Source organism: Lutjanus erythropterus, chromosome 11, assembly GCF_056507025.1.
Source record: "Lutjanus erythropterus isolate fLutEry1 chromosome 11, fLutEry1.hap2, whole genome shotgun sequence".
Lineage (NCBI taxonomy): Eukaryota > Metazoa > Chordata > Actinopteri > Lutjaniformes > Lutjanidae > Lutjanus > Lutjanus erythropterus.
Genome location: NC_139327.1, coordinates 17,800,806 through 17,824,325, shown reverse-complemented (window position 1 = coordinate 17,824,325; position 23,520 = coordinate 17,800,806). Strand labels below are relative to the sequence as shown.

General features: G+C 38.8%; 1 protein-coding gene across 3 annotated transcripts in view; it reads left to right on the top strand.

Annotated features, from left to right (window-relative positions):
- ltbp3 (latent transforming growth factor beta binding protein 3) overlaps nucleotides 1–19,543 on the top strand; it is a 51,424-nt gene extending 31,881 nt beyond the window's left edge. The window contains exons 8-29 of one of the 3 annotated variants that reach the window (XM_084731082.1): nucleotides 1,050–1,157; nucleotides 1,290–1,303; nucleotides 1,388–1,454; nucleotides 3,296–3,373; nucleotides 4,909–5,037; nucleotides 6,178–6,309; nucleotides 6,400–6,528; nucleotides 6,674–6,793; nucleotides 7,381–7,503; nucleotides 7,653–7,775; nucleotides 7,926–8,045; nucleotides 9,692–9,820; nucleotides 10,105–10,275; nucleotides 10,940–11,020; nucleotides 11,292–11,420; nucleotides 11,742–11,879; nucleotides 11,965–12,105; nucleotides 15,055–15,183; nucleotides 17,197–17,358; nucleotides 17,446–17,535; nucleotides 17,657–17,785; nucleotides 18,525–19,543. In XM_084731082.1, the coding sequence (XP_084587208.1) occupies nucleotides 1,050–1,157; nucleotides 1,290–1,303; nucleotides 1,388–1,454; nucleotides 3,296–3,373; nucleotides 4,909–5,037; nucleotides 6,178–6,309; nucleotides 6,400–6,528; nucleotides 6,674–6,793; nucleotides 7,381–7,503; nucleotides 7,653–7,775; nucleotides 7,926–8,045; nucleotides 9,692–9,820; nucleotides 10,105–10,275; nucleotides 10,940–11,020; nucleotides 11,292–11,420; nucleotides 11,742–11,879; nucleotides 11,965–12,105; nucleotides 15,055–15,183; nucleotides 17,197–17,358; nucleotides 17,446–17,535; nucleotides 17,657–17,785; nucleotides 18,525–18,676 (2,594 nt within the window). In that variant the 3' untranslated portion in view covers nucleotides 18,677–19,543. The remainder of the gene's footprint in view (nucleotides 1–1,049; nucleotides 1,158–1,289; nucleotides 1,304–1,387; nucleotides 1,455–3,295; nucleotides 3,374–4,908; nucleotides 5,038–6,177; nucleotides 6,310–6,399; nucleotides 6,529–6,673; nucleotides 6,794–7,380; nucleotides 7,504–7,652; nucleotides 7,776–7,925; nucleotides 8,046–9,691; nucleotides 9,821–10,104; nucleotides 10,276–10,939; nucleotides 11,021–11,291; nucleotides 11,421–11,741; nucleotides 11,880–11,964; nucleotides 12,106–15,054; nucleotides 15,184–17,196; nucleotides 17,359–17,445; nucleotides 17,536–17,656; nucleotides 17,786–18,524) is intronic. The other 2 variants (XM_084731083.1, XM_084731084.1) reach the window with 2 other exon arrangements.
- The last annotated feature ends 3,977 nt before the right edge of the window (nucleotides 19,544–23,520 follow it).

Here is a 23,520-nt window from a genome sequence, read left to right as displayed (position 1 = left end):
ATTCTAAAGGTTTCATTTGAAAACCACACACTCAGTTCTACGGAGAGCCTTTTCAGATTCCAAATGTTTCCCTTTTATCTTCCATGGGTTTTATCTAGAACACACCCAGGGGGTTCTATCGAGAATCCTATTTTTTTTATTATGGTACAAGTTTAATAAAAAAGCAAAAGAACTCTTCCATAAATGGTTCTTTAGAGACAAATAGTTTGGGGTAAAACCTCAGCCATTCAGGAAGAACCCTTTTGGAACCCTTATTTCCAGGAGGGTGTAGATGCATCCCAGGTTTCCTCTGTATGTTAAATGATCCAACTTTACTGCATAAATGTACCCATTAAGGTTGGTTTTCTTTTCTTACTGCTTTAAAATATGAAGTTCTTATTAATGTCATCCATGTGTGGCTTAATCTTGATTAAAGATTTTATCAGGATAATCACTAATGCTGATATATTGTGATTATTATTCCAAGTCTTTATGCAGCTCAAGTGCATGTTAATGTTTCTCAGTCATCTTGACTGATGACACTTGGAAACTGGAGATGCAAAGATTTAAGATTTGACAGAACTGTAACTCATTGTGTGTGAGGTTTCTGCTTGTTTCTGTATTGGATTAAATGTGCACTGAGGAGCAATAAATCAGGTTACACTTCCTACTACACTCTATACTTAATATCTTTGTTTGTTTATACTGTCTGCTGTCATAAATTACATGAATATATTGGAGTTGGTTGGATTTTTTCTCAAAGCAAAGTTTCATTTAATTTATCAGAGTCAGAATGAGATTTATTGCCAAGTAGGTTTTCACATACAATGATTTTTCCTTTGTGTTTTAGTACATAAAAATAAACACATTATGTACAAAAATGTAAAGAAAATTGAGACGCACAAAGAGAAACAAAGAAAATTGACAAAATATGCAAAAATACCTGCATTTGTAAATGAATGAGCTAACTGATTTTGTGACTAAACTGGCTACATGTATTTTGCAAAATGTTAGATTCTCAAAAGAAAGTAACAGCAAAATCCTCTCCTCGTTCTCTGTGTGGTGCTCAGTGGCCTTCAGTAAGATCTGCCCTGCTGGGAAAGGATACTTTCTCCAAAATATAAGAGAGACGGTGGCCTTCCCTCCCATCATCTTTCCCCGCAAGCCTGACAAGGAAGGTGAGACCTCGAACACTGTTCACACCACTCAGGATTTCTCATCAAACATCTGGAACATTTCTACTTGAGAGCAGTTTGCATGGATCATGTGAATTCTCAGTTGTAACACCCCTCTATCTCTTTTTCTTTCAGAACCAAAGCGTGTGGTAAGACACTATTTCTGCTTTTAATACATTAATAATGACTGGATATTTTTCCTGCGGTTAAATCTGATCTTCTTTTTCAAATAGAGTCCTCCAGAGACGACGACTGCAGCCCAGCAGGCTCCCACCAGCACCAGCAGTCCTCGTGTGCCTGGTAAACTCACCTCTAACCTCACCTGTCAGATTCATACTCCATAACTCCACTGATAGAACATGTTGATACGCAAGTGATCATTTATTTGCTACTGACACTTAAAGGGATAGTTCAGATAATTTGAGGTGGGGTTATATGAGGTGCTTAACCATAGTCAGTGTGCTACCTGCAGCAGGGACTGTGGGTCTCCCATCAGACATAGCTGAGACACATCCCCATTACCTTCTTAATTTTGCTCAATTCCTGAATGTCTATGGGATCATGATTATATTATATCATCCCATAGACATCAATTGAGCCAGGATGATCTATTATTGCTGTTTGATATAACTAAAGATTACACCAAAAAGGTCTGTCCTTTAGTTTCTGACTCTGGAAATATGAGAAAAACAGAACAATTTCCCCAAAATACTGTGTCTACTGGATCTCTGTAACCAAATAACACACATGTAGGCTCCTATATGACACTTCCATTCCCCTGAAACTGCATGAAGCCCCCCTGGGGAGACCCATCCCCAGTTTAAAAACCTCTGACCTACAGTAGATGGTGGTTGAGACACGTAAAAGCAGCAGTACAATAGTCGAGTTGACTGAAGATAACTGCATGGACAAGTATTTCCAAATCCTGCTGAGGCATAAGTCCTTTAATCATTGAGATATTCTTCAGGTCTCAGTAGCTGACTTTGTAATTATCTTAATGTGGCTGTTGGAATTCATGTCTGAGTCCATGACCACACTAGGATTTCTGGCTCGGTTTGTGGTTTTTAACATTACTGACTGAAGCTGATTGGCGACTTTTAATTGTTCTTACTTGGTTCCAAAAACAGTCACTTCAGTTTTGTCTGTGTTTAATTGAAGAAAATGGATGGCACATCTAATTGTTAATTTGTTCAATGCACCTACTGAGAATTTGTATTGGATTATGGTCCTCTGGTGATATGGTTATGTATAATTGTGTGTCACCTGCATGATTATGGTAACATATCACATAGAGACCCCAGAATGGAGCCTTGGGGAACTCCACGGGCCATTTTTGTCTGCTCAGATGTGTAATTATCCATAGACACAATGTTGTCCCTGCCCTTTAAGTAGGATTCAAACCAGTTTAGTACTGTGCCAGAAAGTCCCACCCAGTTTTCCAGTTTAGTAATATGCTGTGGTCTGTTAGGTCAAAAGCAAACTGGAATTCTGCCATTGTGTTTAAGTGGATGTCACTGAAGACTTTAACAAGAGCAGTCTTAGTCTTAGTCAGTCTTAGTCTTGGATTCACAAAAGTCACACAATAACCCGAACAAATTTACCATTTAAGGCAGTCATACACCTGCAACTCCCACGTTCTGTGAGGTAAAATGACTGATTTTGCCGGTGGAGTCTGGTTAATTTTGAGAGAGTGATATTTGGCTTGACTAACGGTGGATTCCTGTCCGAAAAGGCTGTCTGATGGCAAGGTTAAGTGGTGACAATATTCTAAATATAGTGCACACTTCTGTAAAGTGACTAAATAAGTTTTGCTGCCGACTCTGTCCACAGTAGTCCATTGCTTAGCTTCCTACACTGGTACCCCTGCTGCTTCTCCAGACTCCAACCACCATCTACTGTAGGTAGCACACTGACTGTTGATCAGTTCCTCATACAACCCCACTTAAAGTAATCCAACTATCCCTTTAATGTTCTTCCGCTGTCACAAAGAGGGAAAATTTCTGTCTTGCTGTTAACTGCAACAACGACTGACTAGTGTAGAGAAATGTTGCACATGTGTGATGAAGACAAAAATATCAGGACTAAAGTTCAACATGTCATATTATTTCCTCCTAAAGTCTGTCCACTTCATCTCTCTACAGTTGTTAAACCCACCCCTCCAACAATCATCAGATTGACCCCCGGCAATGACCCCTTCGAAACACAGACAAAAGTCTTGCGTGAGTTCCCTCAAACTGACTCAAACATCTATTCTGCATTAAACTTCCTTCTTTAAAGGCTGGTTCATGTTTCATGCGCGTCAAAACTGGAAAACCCAGCTCTCCACATTCCCTTGTAAGAGTAGATATTGTGGCGAGCTGATCCCTTACAAATGACATGTTGACTTTCTCCACGTAATAAACATAATTTATGACAGCATGCATGCAACAGAGTTATTTAAACACTGAGGCGAACCCTGTGGATACCCAAGTCCAGTGTAACGCTGAGCTGAATGTCGTCAGCTGCATGTTTTTTTAATAGTTAACTGACAGTTTTGGATACTTGTTTGCATGTCGTGTGCTTTCAACCATGAAGCATGAACCAGCCCTGAGGCTATGTTCACACTCTTTGTGTTTCATGGAAGCAAGTGTTGCCATAACTACAGTTACTGCTGGTATTTAAAGGCAGGTTATGTGATACACACTTCCATAAAAAAAAAATGTCCATAAAAAGAAAAATCATTCCCCCAAAGATATCAATGATAAGCACTGACCAGAATCACAAAGCGGTCTTTATTTAGAAGGGTTGGAAACAACCGCTTCCATTTTTTCTGCTTTTACAGCTTCTTGTTTGGATTCTGGATCTAATGCTTGTTGTGTGTTCATTAATGATTTTAGAAAGTAGAAATCCAATAATCCTTTTAAAAGCAGCCTCTCTCTCTCCTTCTGATTGACACCTGACATTGGCTTTTGATGTAAAAACATAAAAGGAACTTTACAATCTTGAATATTGTGAACATATGTGTGTGTGTGTGTGTGGGTGTGTGTGTGTGTGTGTGTGTGTGTGTGTGTGTGTGTGTGTATACACACACATATACATACATATATATAATATATAATATTATATATACATATATAAATATATATGTATATATAAAACAACAACAATATATGTATTTATACACACATATCTATGTATCTATTACCCTGCTGACATCTTGTATTAACATGTGTCTTGTGGAAAGCTCTGAGTACATAGTGTATGTTTACTCCTGGCATTACAATATGTCTCAAGTAACCACTTGTGATCGTGTTTCACTTCGCTGCTCTATATGCACATCACCACAGTTTGGGACAAATGGACACAATGATTTTTTTTTCTCAGTGAAAGAAATAACTTAATGAATAACATTTGCTTAATGTACAAGAAGACCCAAATAGTTAAGAATTTGTCATATGGTGTGTTCAAATAACTGCTACATGTTAGCTGGTCAGTGCACTCCAGAAAAGAATAGCTAATGGTACAGCAATGCCATGACAGACAGGCACAATGTTTTTACCAAAAAAAGAAAGGAAAAACTAAATGTGTTGCATTTAATGCCAAATTTACAAGAAGGCACAAATGATTAAGAATTTGCCATAGCCATTTTGCAAAGTTTAAGTTTGTCCTGACTCAGCAAAATTGTGTGATTTCCATGTTAATATCAGGCGTAAACGATCTCTTTCTATATATGCGTGTATATGACGCCTGTCCTATCTGTGTTCCCTCCTTGAAGCAGACACAGATGAATGCAGGCTGAGCAGGAACATTTGTGGTCATGGAGAGTGTGAGAACAGCCTCAACGGCCACATCTGTCACTGTCACCCTGGTTACCGTCTCAACCCGCAGAGGAACATCTGTGAAGGTAAGAGACAATAGTAGAGGCGGTGGTTAGAGGAGGTGCAGGGAAGGACCGGTGATGAATAACGCCAAGAAATCTTCTTATTATCTCTCTGATGTCCCCCTGGCAAACACAAGCCACTCTGGTTCCAGGAGGTTATTCTGTTATTTGTTTCAAACAAACACAGGAGATGGATAGGAATGGATAGAAGCTCACGTTAACATAACGGTCCATGAATTTTAAACAGTAGCTCTCTGCCCATTCTGGGTAATACATAGGTAGTGCCTTAAGATCAGCATTAAAAGTAGTAACTTTGGCTTTTTGGATTAGATTACTCTCAGTGTAGTTTGTTCTCAGAATCAAAAAAGATAGACAACAACAATTTTGACACACATTCAAGGCATGTTTTCCATTCAGTCTCAGAAAACAGCTGTTTCTGATTGTTACCTGATCCACGTCATGCTTTTTGTGTGTTGACTGTTAAAGCCCATTCGCCAGCTGTTATTGGTCCACAGAATTAATACATAAACTATAGTAATGATATTAAAGCTTTTTTAGCTTCTAAATCAAGTGTTCAACTGTATTAATGTAAAGGGACACTCCATTAAATTTACATATGGAGGTCAGTTTACTTGTCATGAGGAGGACAACTCAGCCTGTGAAACAGTTGGAGGTTTCATTTGCAAAAGCAGATATCTCGGTTTTATTTATTTTCCCAAATCATGTTTTTTGCTGCACTCAAATTGACATCAGTGATACTGGTGTTGGGTTATTCATTTTAAGAATGGTGTTTATGGAAATGCAGTACTAAATAGCTGGGACATCTCTTTAAGGAGCACAAATTTAATTTTGATTTAAAGATTTGCACATTTGAATGAATTTGAATATGAATTAAGTTGATTTGTAAGGTCAGCTGTGTAGTTTTTATCATGAATATGAATGGAGCTGGTAGTAAGTAAGAGATAGCTGATCTAATGCATGACGACACATACTAACACTAAAGGAATGAGGTGAGGGTACTGTAGGTGATGAAGAAACTTCCTGAAATCAGAGCTCTGTGTCCTCTGAGCTTTATGACTGTCTGTTGTCTGTCTGTAACATTCAGCACTGTTTTCATCATGTCCAGTCAGGGCACTTGTCTCACTCTTCTGTCCTGTTGTGCAGATCATAATGAGTGTGAGTCAGAGCCGTGCGGTCATGGCAGAGGCCTCTGCGTCAACATAGAGGGGAGTTACAAATGCCTCTGTCGTCAGGGTTATAAACACATGGTGCATCAAGGGAAACTGAAGTGCGTAGGTAAGTTAGGTTAAGCGGTTTCCACGTTGAAATGTTTTTATTCTAGAAGTTATCAGATCCTGCATTGGTGCTTACCTTTCTCTTCTACAGATGTGAACGAGTGCTCTAAACAGGACATCTGTGGTGTCGGAGGACAGTGTGTGAACCTGCCTGGTTCTTATAAATGTGAATGTCACAGCGGCTTTCGGAGCAAGTCACACCGTCATCCAGCCTGTGAAGGTACAAAGACACTGATTATTATCACATTATGGATATTAGTGTACAGGCTTTCTACTGACACAACACTCATTATGTGCAGGTCTCTATGATGTGCTTGCATGTGTCCATGAATACAAACGTATGTGAAACTTCTCATTTGTTCCAGACATAAATGAATGTTTGAATCCTGACACTTGTCCCAACGAGCAGTGTGAGAACACACCGGGCTCCTATGAGTGTGTTCCTTGCCTGCCTGGTCATGAGGCCCGAGCTGGCACCTGTTATGGTGAGTGTAACCCTGCCATAAAACAAGATTTATCCATTGTAACATAACTTATTTTCTACTGTCCCTTTCTGCCTCAGTGTTTTTGTGGGTCACTGTCAAATGGAGGGCATTATTATCATGATAAAAATTCTTCCAGGTGAATTTTAATTTTAATAGTGTAAATTGTTTGTCAGCAAGTTGCATAACATTACTATCATGTTGTCTAGAACTGTAACAGCAGATAAGCACTGATTTATGGTAGCAGTGGTACACCTCAGCCTCCTGTGGCTGAAATGAGTATTACAACAACAAACACAAACAACATTTTTTTCATCTGCCAAAACTTTTTTTCACCTAGAAAATAAGAAGAATGTTTTTTTTCTTATTTGCCTCTCCGAGCTTCTATAGAAAATTTTTGTCCTCTTTGAAAAGTGGACAACATCAATCACAGTAAGCAGAAATTCAACTGCTCTCACACAGCAGCAGAGGCCCAAAGAAAAAACAGTCATACTCACTAGTTACACTTTGCATATTTACATATAAATGAAATAAACACCAAACCTCATGAAAAACATGAAACTACAATAACTCTGTGCATGTTTCACCAGATATTAATGAGTGTCAGAAGCCTGGTATCTGTCCTAACGGGCGCTGTGAGAACCTCCCTGGTACCTACCGCTGCCTCTGCAACGAGGGCTTCCTCCCATCTTCAGACAGCAAAGGCTGCAGTGGTAAGAAATGCTTACCAAACTTTTACATCATGTTTTCAAGTTGCTTATAATGCAGAGTGAGTGATTTGATGGTCGTTTGTTGCTGAAGATGAAATGCAGAATTCTTAATAATTTCCGCAAACTGCATGTGTTTTCCTTCTCCCAAACAGACATTGATGAGTGTGAGGATGTCAGGCTGTGTGCGTATGGTCACTGCATTAATACAGAAGGCTCCTTCCAGTGTCAGTGCTACCCAGGATACCAGCGCACACAGGAGGGCAGCCATTGTGAAGGCATGAATCATTCAAGTGTTCACATGAAACCAATACGCAATTATTTATCACCTGGAACTCAACAGACAGCACTGGACTGTCGAAATAGCGTGTGATGGCTCCAGTCTGGCATTCACTAGTTCATTAATTTTTGTATTTCCTTCCCTGCAGATATCAATGAGTGTGAGAGGCCATCAAACTGTCAGCGGGGTCGCTGTATCAACAGTATGGGCTCGTACCACTGTGAGTGCCAGAAGGGCTACATGCTGGTTGGAGGCAGGAGATGTCAAGGTCAGTGTCTTCAGATTGTTAAGGTCAGACCTTTATTATAAAACAGGATGCCTTTCATCATTTGGACATTAACTAATTAACCAATACGCAGGAGATGGTAAACTAAACCACAGTGTACTGTTATTTTTAAGTTTATGAGACCAAAAATCTAAAAAAGCTTTGCTTTGTTATCATTAAGTCACAGCCAAAAGATACCAATACATTGTGAAATTGTGTTAATGCCTATGCATTTCAACTCACAGTCTTCTTCAGAGCATGAAAAAACAAGTGGCAGCTCACAGATATATTGAGGCTGGTGTAAACTGACAGGTACAGTCAGTTATGGTTAGAAAATCCGTCATACATAAATAGCATCAAGCAGCCAAATAGAAAAACAATTACATAGAAAAACTTGCTTCAACCATAGATTATATATTAAATAAGATTTCAACCTATTTAATCAATCAAATTTATTTATATAGCACTTTTCATGCAAACAAGAGTGCAACACAAAGTGCTTCACACAATAAAAACAATAAAACACACACACTCATAAAGTAAAGACTTTGTAATGGTAAAGACTAAAATAATAATAATAAAAGGCCGCTACCTGAAGACCCGAGGGTTCTAGAGGGTTCATACGATAAAAGCAAATCTGATAAGTAAGTAGGACTAAGACCATTAAGAGCTTTATAAACCTATAGCACGAGCTTAAAATTAATTCTGAAGCACACAGGAAGCCAATGTAGAGACTTTAAAATTGGTGTAATGTGTGCTGTCTTTCTGGTCCTCGTCAGCACACGTGCAGCAGTTTTCTTTTTCTCTCTGATTGCCTGATGGCAGACACCAGTCTCACTGTATCTGTGAGCTGCCACTTGTTTTAACATGCCCTGAAGAAGACTAAGAATGGAAATGTGAGGGTGTTAAGTCCATTTCCATTTCCTTTTTGATTTTTGCAAAGCAGTGCATGTTGGTATTTCTTTTGGTTGTGATTTATTGATCACAAAGCAAAGTACAAGTCTAACCTATCTTTGTGTTTTTTTTGGTTTCATGATGATATTATCTGGCTCCAAAGAGCACCTGTTTTTTGATACCTACATTTGTGAAGTAGCACTCCTCAGCCAATCTATTGGCATTGGCTCTCTCTATCTTCTTTAAGTCTGTTTTATTTATAGTATCTGTATATTTATCCTTATTTTTAATCTTTCACCATCTTTAACTGATGATGTTACTGTTACAGATTGAGAAAATTGTGAATACTTTGTCTTTTGTCTTCATTACTAAGTTCTGCAGTAAATTTACTAAAATTGGGACTGTGTTCAAAGTCACTCTCGTTTTCTCATTCACTATTTCCAACATAATAAACAGTCAATTGTTCCTCTGTAGTGAATAGTAAACTATGATTTTGGATGCTTATGACTCATTATTATAAGTCATCACTATATAATTTACACATCTCCCAAAGATGAGGCATTGCATTGTGGGATTTTAAGTTAAAAAAAAACAGTGTACATGCTGGTGACAGATATTTAAAATGTCTGACTACATATATCAATGACCTAATACTTTACTCTGAAAAAATAAAGCAAATCAGTTTGTTTGCAACTCAGCAGGTGTTTGGATTGAAACAAATACTTAGAGCAGCATGTGTGTGATTTCCCTTTCAGATATAGACGAGTGCGCTGAAGACAGAAGTCTCTGCCAGCCCTACGGCTCATGTGAGAACAGACCTGGCTCGTATTTGTGTGTGTGCAATCATGGTTATGTCCTCTCAGAGGACAAACACAGCTGTGAGGGTAAGCCTGCTCTGATTCCTTCTGCTTTACTAGAGACCCACATTTATCCCAGAGCTTTAACCAGGCCTGAACATTTGATCCTCGCTGTCCTGAGCCCAAAACATTTCAGTTAAAACACAAACCATAAAACACAAAACAACCACAATTATAATAACTGCCCATAATTTACCAAACCTTATATTCTGCGAGCCAGGTTACAAGCTTTAAAACATAAAAATGAAAAGAAAGGCCAGCTTGGCACCAGAACCTCTGTTTGCTAACATTCAGCGTGGTTGTTTCTGCAGCAGTTCGAGTGCTGACAGACGAGAAGAAGGAGTGCTACCTGAACCTTGATGACACTGTGTTCTGCGACAGCGTCCTGGCCACCAACGTCACCAAGCAGGAGTGTTGCTGCTCCATCGGAGTGGGATGGGGAGATCACTGTGAGATCTACCCCTGTCCTGTCACCCATTCAGGTATATTTACAGTACAGAGATTAATGCAAGTAAACCCACATTTAATCAGGTCGTACAATATCATATTGGTCAGCTCAGTGTTTTGGTTATGTTCCTAAGATACTAAGGGTTTAGATAATGATGATTGTAGTTCATTTTAATATCAAAATGATGGTTTGGATTAATTGAAGTGGGATTGTATGAGGTGCTTATCAGTAGTCAGCCACCTACAGTAGATGCAGTTGGCAGGCCACCAGTTTGAAGAAGCCAACAGGAGTACAACCAAGGAAGCTAAGCAATGTACTGCTGTGGGCAGGGTCAGCAGCAAAATAGTATACACTATATTTATAATATTTTCACTAATTTATCGTGCCCTCAGACAGCCTTTTTTAACCAAAAACAGCCTCATTTCAAATAATCCAAACAATTCCTTTTAAAATGTTAATGAGATAATACTGTATACTTTGAGAATTGAAAGCATGATGATTGTACTATATCTTATTTTAAAAAAAAAATGCTTTGTGCTAACACCAACAGAGATGGTTCAGTTTCTGTTGGGATCACCAGTGCTAAATGCATCTGGGTAAAAGTGTCCACCAAATGGTTAAAATTATGTCATATTCAGTTTCTACCGTATATCATGTGTAATGTTTATTTAACTTTGCTTGGTCTTTTCTCCAACCAGCTGAGTTCCACTTCCTGTGTCCAAATGGACTTGGTCTCTACTACGATGAAGGACTCATGTACAGCCTGCCCGCCTACCATGGTACATATGGCATAACTAACTTTATTTACATACACCAGAGCTACAAAGTAATAAAATATCCCTGCTTCTGGACAGAAGTTCTGTTTTAATATAAAAAATCTGTTTCATAATAATGAAAACCATTATAATAGCACCTGAGTTATTATATACCTTTGTTTGCATCCTTGTCCAAATAAGTCCCCAATCTTTACAGTCATTAGATTGGTAAACTGTCCTCATAACATCAAACATCACTGTTACTGTGAAGATATTTTTCCTTCCTTGTCTGCAGATATCGACGAGTGCTCTTTGTTTGCTGATGAAATCTGCAAGAAGGGTCGCTGTGAGAATACATTGCCGGGCTACGAGTGCTACTGTCAACAGGGCTTCTACTATGACAGCAATCTTCTTGAGTGCATTGGTAAGTGCCAGGATACACACTCATGACACACAGACCATAGTTACAACTGTGGACACTGCAGTTAATCCATGGGTCAGATGGGGAAAAAAACATTCTAATAGCAGATGGATTGTGGATAGGAAATACTGTGTATCTCCTGAGGAAGAGCGATGCTGCGTGTGCTTTCACACGCCAGCCACAGCAGTGCAGCTTCACTGATTATTTCATTCAGTTTCCTCTAGAGAGTTTGCCGTCTCCTGTCAGGTTACAAAGGCAGAGCAGTTTTGTTGATCCTTGGTAACAGATTAATGTTGTTCTTTATGGTTTCATCTTCTCTTTCAGATGTGAATGAATGCCATGATGAGTCTCTGTGTACTAATGGTCAGTGCGTCAACACCGAAGGGTCCTACTACTGCAACTGTAACCGACCCTGGACTCCAGGCTCCAACAAGAAAAAGTGTGTGATGGCAACAATAGCAGGTGGGTAAAAATAGTATCTAATACTGCATTTCTTTAGCTACTAGAGGACTTATCTTAAGCTTGATTAAACCTTTATGTTCTACAGATGTGAATGAGTGCGAGGACCCATCCAACTGTAAGAATGGCCACTGTGTGGACACTCCAGGGTCGTACTACTGCATCTGCTCTCCGCCCTGGACGCTGGCCACCGACCGTAACAGCTGTGTGACTCCTGAGGAGCAGGCCGGTGAGTGCAGACACTCTGCAGGTGGAGGGTTATGAAAAGGAACAAGTCACTGGTTTGCAACAGCAGTTTATTCTGGAAAAAAAAAAAAACAAAGACATCATAGTGTTGGCTGTCTGCACTTGTGGGAGGCAGAATATGAGACAAAACATATTTCTGTGCCAGGTTGAACAAGAAATTGAAGGACTCTAGAGCATTTTTGTAGGGTTATTCTACTAAAGAGAGGCAAGAATAGATAACAAGCTTTGTAGGCCTTTGTAACCATAAAGGGATAGTTTAAAGTTTTTGAAGTGGGGTTGTATGAAGTAGTTGTTGATAGTCAGCGTTTTCTCTACAGTCAGTGGCGGTCAACACATGCCCAGTTAGGAGAAGGACCAGGAGGACCGTTGTAGGAAGCTAAGCAAGACTGCTGTGGACAGGGTCAGCAGCAACAAAATATATTTTAGCCACCTAAAAAAGACCTATCTAAAAGAAATCAATATCTTTTAGACTTTTAGATTGTAGACTATTTCAGGACGTTTGTTTATGCAACTCCTTTAGCTCTGATAAACATATAAAAGTGCAGAAATAAAATAGTGGTGTTAAAATATTCCACTTATATCCCCACACAGACTGGCTATACACGCCATAAACTAATATAACTCAAGTGAGTGGTTGTCCTTATTAAAAAAAAATATTGTGAATATATGCTGACTAAACACCACTCTGGCAAAAAGAAGTTGATGTTTTAGTTGCTTCACGAAATCTGAAGCCAGTGATCTGGTTGTATTGATGAAGAGGATCTGAACTGATCATCACTTGATACTGAGTTGCATCAAATACAAGACCAACCAGGTGGACCCCATCACTGAATCTGTTTGTTGATAACATGGCCACAGGTTAGGGACATGCAAATCAATTTCTCTCTGTTTCAAGAAAAGAAGGCTGCAGCAGCTGTACTTGCAGAGTATAATTTAGTGAGTAATGACTGTCGAGTGTTTATAAAGAACGAATCTCAGATGGCCATCCTATGACCAGGTTGTCAGAGGTACTGTATTTGGCAGAAAGTGTGGTCTCCAAATATGGTGAAGTCTTGTTCCCTTTACGCTTAGGATGGAAGATGTGTTTGCATTCTTGCCATTAGATCAAACATGTTCACGTTGGACTCTAGGCTCCAGCACTTCTGTTTGTCATATTTAAAGACACACCTGAGCCAAGGCCCAGAAAGCTTTGGTGACAGTGAGGTTCAAATGCTGCTATTTGCAGATGATGGTGTCCTTTTACTACGTGGCCATTGATATTTACTGTTGCAGTTAACAGCCGAGTGTGGCACAGATCGGACAAAAATCAAGTTTGAAACTGTGGTTCCCTACCACAAAAGAGAGCATTACTCAGCCCAGGTGATGGTGGGCAACAGTCCAGACTGGAGTAGTTCAGGTATCATGGTCATTGTATTCATGATCTTGACACTGACCTCTGTGGAAGGACTTTGGCTGTAATAGTGCAGACATTGTAGCTGGCTGTGATGTTAAAGACATAAGTAAAATATGTTGATTAATCTTAATTTTGAGCCTCACCTATGGTCACATGATTTAGGTAGTGACCCAAGTGTGGATACAAGCAGCCAAATATGATTTCCCCACAGTGTGGCTGCACTTCAGAGGGTCCTCCATGTCAAGCAGTTGTATCTCTAGCAGTCCATTCTATATTGTTGCCAGACACCTGTAATACAAATCTGAGCCTGTCAGTGGCTAAATCAGTTTTAATTGGATGTACTGAGACTTTGCACAGGCTCAGTTTCACTCAATTTGGATCAAAAATGATTGTCCCCTTTAGTCACCTAGGCACAAAAACCTGAGAAAACAGGGACCGGGTTGAAAAATACAAAAGATACCCATTAAAACCAACCAGATGAAACAAACAAACAAACAAACAAAAAAAAACTGTATACATATCATGGAGTTATACAGTATGTACCTCCGTTCTGCTGAGACCAGGAGTCATGTTTATCAAAGGTTTTTTTTTAACTGAAAAACTGATTGAACCCACAGTTATTCTTTGGTCTAATCAATTAATTGTCTCAAATTCAGTTCTTGGGACTGAATGAATGTTAATATGGCTTAGATTTAGATAGAACAGTTGAACTAGAAGAGTTTGGACTCTCTATTTCTATTATAAACATGCTTACAAGACCATCATTCTTTAGGTTTCAGTCAAGTGACACCATATTTGATTTTATTTAAACGTCAATCAAAAGCAGAAACAAGTAGAGATAAAAAAAAAAAAATAGAATTCCTGCTGCGCCCACATCACAGTACACACTGGCCTAAATGGCAGTATCATTTTCTCTGCAAACTACCTGCAAACATTTTGACACATAGGTTTAAGTGTTGCTAATCTGCAGCCTTTTTGCAGATACGGCATTGTGGTTGCATGTTTACTAGAAACGAACTGCAGCATTATGCATGACCAAAACTCATTTTGTCATAAGCAGAACCTTGCATGCGAAATTTGTGGTAGAAACGTGAACAGAAATCAAACATACAAGGGGTGGACACAATTCACATTGTTATCCAAGTCACTACAATATCACTGCAATGAATGCCACATCTTAGGCTTAAAATGTCGAGCTTTTGTTGAGATTCAACTTTCTGTGACATGTGAAAGCTAACTCGAAGTAGAACATTAAGAAGGTTACAGACTAAAAAATGCAAAAACATCACACACTCTAGCTTCAGTAATTAGCACAGAGTTGAATCAACATATTTTTTAAACACAGCCTCAGCAGAGACTGAAGATTGTACATTAAACATCACAAATCGAGTATTTATTGCAGGATTATTGTACTGAATTTCATTATGTAGCACAAGTTTTTTTTTTTTTTTTTTAATTATTGTGTCCACCACCTACAGACTAAGAGCTGGCCCCAAGCAGATGTTCATACTGTAACCAGTGTCTGTGGTGCCTTTGCAGATGTGAATGAGTGCCAGGACCCCTCGTACTGTAAGAATGGGAGGTGTGAGAACACGCCCGGCTCCTTTCACTGTTTTTGCGACCCTCCCCTCACCTTCAGTGCAGCGCTGAAACAGTGCGTCTATGACGGTGGGTAAAATCAGCGTCAGCTCACCTGAGCATGACGATCCAAATGAGTTTTGGCTTACATTTGCCACTCATGTTGCTCCTTGTAATTCCTCCCATCTCGCCTGCAGTGGCTTGATGTAATACCATTTTCCCTCTTACCCACTCACAGTCCCTATTCTTGGAGAAATACCAATTTGTGTAGTTATTAAAAATACACATCGAATATACGCATTTATGTACACAAAGCAATATCAGAGTATGTTCAGTGTGAGAGAAAGTGATTACTTTTATTACTTTTATTACAACTTCTCTGCATGTCTTTTATTCCCCCAAAACAATTTCCATCTCTTTTGTCTGTGTTATTGTAAATCATCAAATTGATTTGTTCTGGTAGAGAAAAGACACACTCAGCCTTTGAAAACTGCTCAGTTAGCCGAGGATGGGCTGAGCTCACTAGTGATAATTATGCATGTAAGATATGTAATTCACAGTATTTAAATGCTTTTGATGCCAATGGACTGCTGTTTTTACTACGTCATGAATGTCATATAGTTTTGATTTTTGAGTGAACTTCTCCTTTAAACCTTCTATATTAATATTTTTTCTCTGACCTAAGTGCAATTTATCCATCTAGAGTTTTGGTGTATGTTACCAAGAGTTGTCTGTCTTCTCTTGAATATAATGGACCTAGATGGCATGCTGCTTGCGGTGCTCAAAGTGCCAAAAAAAATCTCAAAACCAGTTGTTGTGGGCAGCTTCATTAAGGAAATCATTTCTTTTTACCATCTACCAACTGTTATCACCATGCAGAAGGAAGCGTTCATCTCCTCATGCACAAGAATCTCATGCTTGTGACGCAGGATTTGGGAATGGTTTCCTCAGCGGAACTGTAACCTCTCGTCTATGAGTGAATACACGCTTCCATCTGTGGAGTGATATGGTTGACAGGTGTGGTTTGGTAGAAAGTAAATAGTTCCTACATGAAACTGCTAACAACAAAGTCTGTGGATTATCTTGAGTAACTGGGTCATGATTTCTGGAAAGAGACAGCTGCCTCTTTTAATGTCTGTAACTTCAGCTACAGGACTGTTTTAAAAGTTTACTCTCTCTACACAATTATATACTGACCCTCTTCTTCATCAGTGCAAGGCATGCAGCCACCATTATTCATTTATGTCAAATGAACAACACTGCAAACACAGCACATTAAAGATTGGTAATTGTGTCATTACAGCAATTTATTTCACACTGGAAACAGAGATGCTGCAGGAATTATAGTTGATCATTCTGTCACTTCTGATAATTGTTATCAGATTGCCACATGTACTAGACATTAATATTTGTCTGTAGATTATAATTGAAAGTGTAAAATACATAATTTAATCTATGGAAACGTATTTCCTTCCATGTTCCATAACCAGTTTTCCATTTTGTGCAAACAGTAAAATAGTTTTGTCAGACTTTATTTTTTTATGAACATTTTTAGGCTCTTTTATTTGCTGTATCATTATTTACTGAGGGAATATACTGTATGACATAGAAAGCTGAAAAAGTGTGATGGCTTCTATACACTATACAGTATAGATACCCACTATATTATGGGGTGGACTAATTTCTGCTCACTTGCTGATACATGCATGGACAGACTCCTGATCTCTGTTACTCCCAGCCAAAATAAGTGTATACAAAGAATAAACGTTAGGGTATATTTTGTGCACTCACTTACTACTTCACTCTGATTTAATGAGATATTCCAACATGTGACCAACATCCGTCATCTGTGTATAAGTAGATTGTGGGTGTCACAAACAATGTGAATTCATTATTATAAATACAGATTTACACACAGCATAATTTTTGTGTGTGGACATCTTCCACTGGCTTGCATAATACTGATATTAGTCTTGGATGTGGCCTCCTGTACTTAAACTATCTACTGCAATGGAAATGTAAAGACCCTTGTAAATCTGATAGTACCTAAATTCTTACATTTTACCTTTAATTGTTGTCTTTTTTATCCTCCTTTTTAACCAGATCGCACTGCAGCCCACAAGGACGTGTGCTTCCTGCAGGTTGACGAGGGCTTGATCTGCAGCGAGCCCAGGAACGGCATGGTTGTGACCTACTCAGAGTGCTGCTGTCACTACGGTCGTGGCTGGGGGCCTGAGTGCAACACCTGCCCGCCCAGAAACTCAGGTGAGCAAACTGAAGAACCACGTGGACTCAAAATTTTGACTTTCACTTCCTTTTGATCTAAAAAGACATTTTATTCTTTGTGTTCAGAAATGTTCAGTCGCCTGTGCGAGATGCATCTGGAGACTGAGTCTGATGGGGAGCAGGATTTCCTGGCAGCTTTCGCCAACTACAACCCAGGTAAAAACATATACAGTCCTATGTCAGACACACTCGTCTATTTGCCCCCAACAGCCTCTTATTGTCTAATCTCTTTCTGTCCCACATTTTCTCTCCTTTGCTGCCTGTTTGTCTGTCAAAGGTGACAGTTCAGAGGAGGATTCGGATGAATGCAGCTGTGCAAATGGCCGCTGTGTCCGGTCGTACCTGGGCACCATGTGTGAATGTAATGCAGGCTTTAGGCTGGACCACTCTCGCACCCGCTGCATAGGTTTGTACTTGCCTTTTTAAATGAATTGCTTACTAAATTTAAAAGAATTTACAATAACCAACAGAGGTATTGTGCTGATTAATATGTGTGTGTAGGAGATTTGTATTTAGCACTGCTGAGAGATTTATTTAGAAGATTAATTGAGAATTTCACCAATTAGAAAGAAATAGCTTTGCAGGTACAGAGAGCATGAGAAGTCTGCAAGTGATTTTTATGCCTCCGTGCCAGCTACAGCTGTAGGAGGACATTATGTTTTCAGGTTGTCCATATGTAGGCACGTCTTTCTGTCCGTCCCATTCTTGTGAACATGATATCTCAAGAACAATCTGATGGAATTTCTGATATCTCAGGAATGCTTGGGGGGAATTTCAGTTACAGTTAGTGCCGCTATTAACTTATTAAGAAATATATGATGACACTGAGAGGTATAAATGCTGCTGATGGAGAAGACAAAGTAACCTTATTAAGCAATAGGCTGAACAGTACAGATAAATGTGGGCTGTGTGTGTCCTTTTTATCTTATGTGTTGTAACAGCTTGTTAATGATTTATAAAGTGTTTACCACCTAATGAATAACCTTATTATAAATGTATAAATCATTAATAAGGGTAGTCTTATTGTAAAGGGGTACCAAAAATTCAGTAACCAATAACGGTATTGCACAGACTAATAATGTGTAGGAGCTTTGCATTTAACACTGGTGAGAGATCTGATAAGTCCCTTTGTTTATGTCTTTCAGACATTGATGAGTGTGCAGAACCAGGAGTTCGTGTCAGTCCATGCAAGAACGCTCGCTGTGTGAACACTGCTGGCTCATACAAGTGCTTCTGCAAACACGGCTTTGTGGCCACACGCAGGCCAAACATATGTGTCCGCCGCAGAACCCGGTAACCTCTGTGTGGCACTCTGTTTATCCCTATCAACAGTACGCAACACATACAAACACCCTGCCAAATGCTGTACATACATACACTTCTGTCACAGTATGAACAGGGGACTGTGTGTACGCAGTGAACCCAAAGACATGAGTTCTCCTCAGGAGCCAAATCATAGCAACGGCTCGTATGAAATGTACAAAACATATCAGCTCCTGTTTTACTTCCCATCTCACATTATAAGAAATAATTAATACAGACAAGGAATATGTTTGTTTGTTTGTTAAACGTTTTTGTAATTATTGTTTTTTAAACTGTTTTTGTTAAATTTAAATTGTGCATTTTGTGATTTTTTTTTTCATTGTTCTCCCTGTTGCATTGATTTTTCATTCTTAATTTGAATCTGATTTTCAAGCCAAGGAAATGTTATGTTCCTGTTATCTACTTCAGCCCATTCAATATTTTACATGTTACAGTATTCCCCTTTACATTCCCATTTAGGTCCACATTCTTTTGATGTTTAACTATAAATTGATGTCATCTGAATTGTGTTTTTTTTTTTTTTAACCACACATATTTGATTTTGTGTTCTTGTACAGTTTGTCTAACGGATCAGCAGTTTCCCTCTCCTACCCCTGTTTTTTGTTGATGTAAAATATGAGAAACCTGAAGTTTTTGTATAATTTGACATGTGCACCTCAGTGGACTGTAAGCTAGAAAAAGGACATGCACTTAGCATTGGACATAGAGGGAATATTTGCTAAATTTAGCTTATTCCAGAAGAACAATAAAGTTTGACATCTGTTGTCATGATTGTTGCAAGTATTTAGAAAACCAAAGATGCTGATGAGATTTAATTAAAAAAAAAGATGTCAACCAGTCATACGTTTGTTTTTCTTGCGTTTGGGGCTGTTATGTTTTGTTCACATGTGAAAACATGGAATATAAACAGAAAACTGACATTCAAAGTTCACATACAGTCAGTCAGTCTGCCACAACTGTAGGTTTAATTCTGTACTCTTTTTTTTTGTTGTTTTTTTTGTTTTTGCTTTTCGTGAATTGAGCTCCTAACACATTTTTTGTTGTAAGCACATAAGGAATTGCTGCCACGCCAGAAATAGAAAAACAGATCAGTATCATGATAATTAAATTGAAAATATCATTGTAATATAAAGATATTTTTATGTGATGACAAGATATTTCAATGTTAAAACAACACACAGACTGATCACATTACGACAAGAAACTGATAGCTGTGTAATTAACAGGACATGATCAGGAGGACAGGCTCGCTGCAGCAGAGGGAGGTCAGGTGTAGTGAGTTTCTATGGTTACAGTGATGCTCTCACTTTGAAACTTTCTGTGGGTTGGATCTTCTCAAAGTGTGAGTGAGCTTCTCTCACTCTTTCTGTCAGGATCTACAGATCGAGACATTCATAAGAAATAAATATGTAAACAGTTCGAGCTCCTCCCTCACTCTCTCTCCTGATCTCTGGCTCCCTGTGTTTATATACGGAGTCATAGGAGTGCCGTAAAAAATAACTCCCATCATTGAGACACATCACTACAATTCACCGTTATTTTTATTCATGAGTGAAAATAAAACGACACAAAGGGAGGGGGGAGAGACAGATGGTCAAGTCTTGAAGGGAACCCCAGACCATATCCAACTAAAATCTTGTCAGAAAGGCCTTAAAACCTTGGTAATGCTATATTGTGAGGATCATGACGGAATGGCGAAGGCCGATATTTCGCCAAAACACAGGAAGTTGTATTAACTTATGTTCACTTGTTTGTATCTGCCTAAAACTTCTCATGTTCAATAGTCATCCAGGCCTGAACTTACGATATGACGTTGGTCAATGGGAGTCTCTTGGCTAAACCCAACAGGAAGTCAGCCATTTTGACTTTTCATGGTCAATTTTGGTGTTGTACGTGTGTCATATTTTAACAAACTCCTCCAGAAATCTGATTGACTTCAAAATCAGTTGGTGCCATCTAAACTACTTTGTGATCAAATGTTATTAAAAGATTTGCTCAGCATTGAACAGTGTGGCTGCGGCAGGACATCAAGTTTTGATGTCTTTATTAGGATTCAGTTATCGCCATTAACAAACATGAAGTATTCAAATGACAGGAAATAAGATGTTCTTTCAGTGACGCTAATTGTTAGACGTCTGTTGGTTTGAAATTGTTGATATAACTTTTTTAAAGCCCACAGATTTGATTTTCTTAAATCCAAACTCTTAACTCCTGTTCTTTAAAATGCATATGATCACCAAGTCTAACTAACAAAATATTTAAACAATGACAGTGCAGCTGTATAGCTATCGCTATAATCAAGCCACGTTAGATACCAGAGGGACATTAATTATGAGTTATCCATGAAAGGCGAAGTTGTCTGTAGTATTCCTCAGTAACCCCTGCTGTGTTTATTTTGATCAGAATCTTAATCTCCTCCACAATTTTGCTTATAATTGTTTACCACTTCAGAAATGTCTCAAGATTTCAATTTTCCCTGTTTTACAAGGACACTCAGAATTTAAATGCTTTTATCTTCTTCCTGGTACAATCTATATTGTTCAGTTTACTTTTCTCAGCAAGGGAAATTTAGCTCCATGTAACGTTTAATTGTACAGATATATAATTTCCAAGGACAGTTCCTTAAATTAGCTACAAAATTTATCAGTAGCATCATTTTCTAGAACCAGAGCTTACATTTTTAACATACACTAAATGTAAAAATATGATTTTATAAATGATAAATGAATAAAACATTTTTTAGTGTGAACAGTTTCTTTATCCACTCCTGATCAAAAGGACACAAAAACCAAATGAATAACTGGTGACTGATGAAATGAAACAATGACTGAGGAACTTGCATACAAAACAACAAAATATAACAAAAAGGAAATAAAGAGGCTGCAAGTTAAGCCGATCTCTATATAGCCTGACATCGAAACATTACAAAATAAGAGGGATATGTCAGTGTGGGTTGGTCAACTTGCTAATGGAGGCTGTATATGAGACCACAAAGCCCACAGATGACAGCAGCTACCTGAAGATCAGTGCCATCTTGTGGCCTCCTTGTGTCACTATAACTTCTATTGGAAACCACAGTAAACACAAGACAGTGTTTGTGCGCAGATGTTGTTCATCAGTGAACGCTGGTGAGTGAGTGCTCACACTGTGAGTGTACGCATTATGTTTTTCAGATTACAGTGTCCCCCACAAGTGGAGAATGAATCTGTGTTGGTCGACCCCTGCAGAGGGAGAGTCGTGTGCTGGTGGAACACTGCATTCACACTCAGTATCCCACTCCAACCAATTTGGAGTGAAATATTGTGTAAAATGAATTCTAAATATTACAATTACTCTAATATGGTGACATGGGAAATATTTAATATTCCTCAATTGTGAACATTGCATTTGTAAATACAAATTGTTTTATTTTCATTCTAAACCATTCTAATTTGTTGCATCAATTTATTCTGCCTTTGTTGTTACTGTTGGAACAACAATGGCAACCTTATATATTTTACATCATATTTTTCTATGTTGCTATGAATTAAATAATGATAAATAAAATAGAATAAAATAGTTTAATTTTAGCAGTGATGCTTTATTGGCTTTGCCAGTGTATAGAAAGGTAATGAACGTGGTTTTATACATCACAGTTCCACTTCCACCTCCACCTCACCTGGCCCTGAAGTAGTTTTGACTTAAATTTGTATACTGAATGTGTAGTTTGATTTAGTCTAATCTTTAATGAAGTAGTATTGGCCTGGTATTAGAGGAATCACCATGGTCTCTCTGTCTGCTCCCTGGCCTCTATAACCTTGTGGTTATAGAGCTGGTGATTTGTGAGTGATTTCAAAGTGATTTAATATTGGCATATAATTAATTCTGAAATGTATTTCTACATTGTCATACTGTACTATGCCAAGGTAATCACAAAGCTGACTTTTTTTCTGAATAATAATGAGTGACTTCAGATAGAAGAAATATCTGTTTCTATTGCATTATTTGTGAATCCCTAGTTGTAACACATGCCACCTTAAAAGATGCATAGCAGACTGTTTATGATTTATTTTAGCCTGAGTTTGGACAAACTGCGTAACATTGCAATGCAAATGTCAGAGACTTCAGTTAACCTTTTTAATGTTTTTTTGTTTCAGCCGAGAGCAAAAAGCTGACGGGGGACCCGACCAAACACTCCATTTAAAAAGGCCATGGACTGTTATGGTTGTGGTTGTACCCACAGAAGATTCTGGTTTCCCTGTGTTTTCCCTTTCCACGTATCCCATGTATTCAGTACCCACTGTCTGTCTCTCTCTTTGTTTATGTCTTGTCTGTGCTGGCGTGGGCACGGCCCTCCCTCATTGGTCTCCTGGCTCCCGGCTATGCTCATCCCACACCTGGCAGCGATCAGCTCATCATCCCTCCCACAGTCTACACACCTGACTCAAATCAGCGTCATCAGCTACAGTATATCTACCCAGGCCTTACAACTTGCTAGATTGTTGTTTCACTGATGCAGCAGGTACACTTTGAGCTGACTACATCTTTCGTCTTAGTGATTATTCTCCTTTTGTGCCTTTCCACTAATTTGTCTCTCCAGGTCTCAACATCACAATTCACCTGCCAGCCCTCCTACATCTGCCTGCTGCCCTCATATCTCTATACCCACACTGAGCCTCATTCCACCATCATCCACCTCACTCTGCAGCCGCCTGGACCTCATTACCCTTCGTCTCCCCCTCATTCATCCCTGTTATAATAAAAACCGCCTCTTCCCTACAGTCTGCTTTGTCCATGTCCTTCAGTTGGGTCCCCACTGTAAGCATACCAGAGAATGAG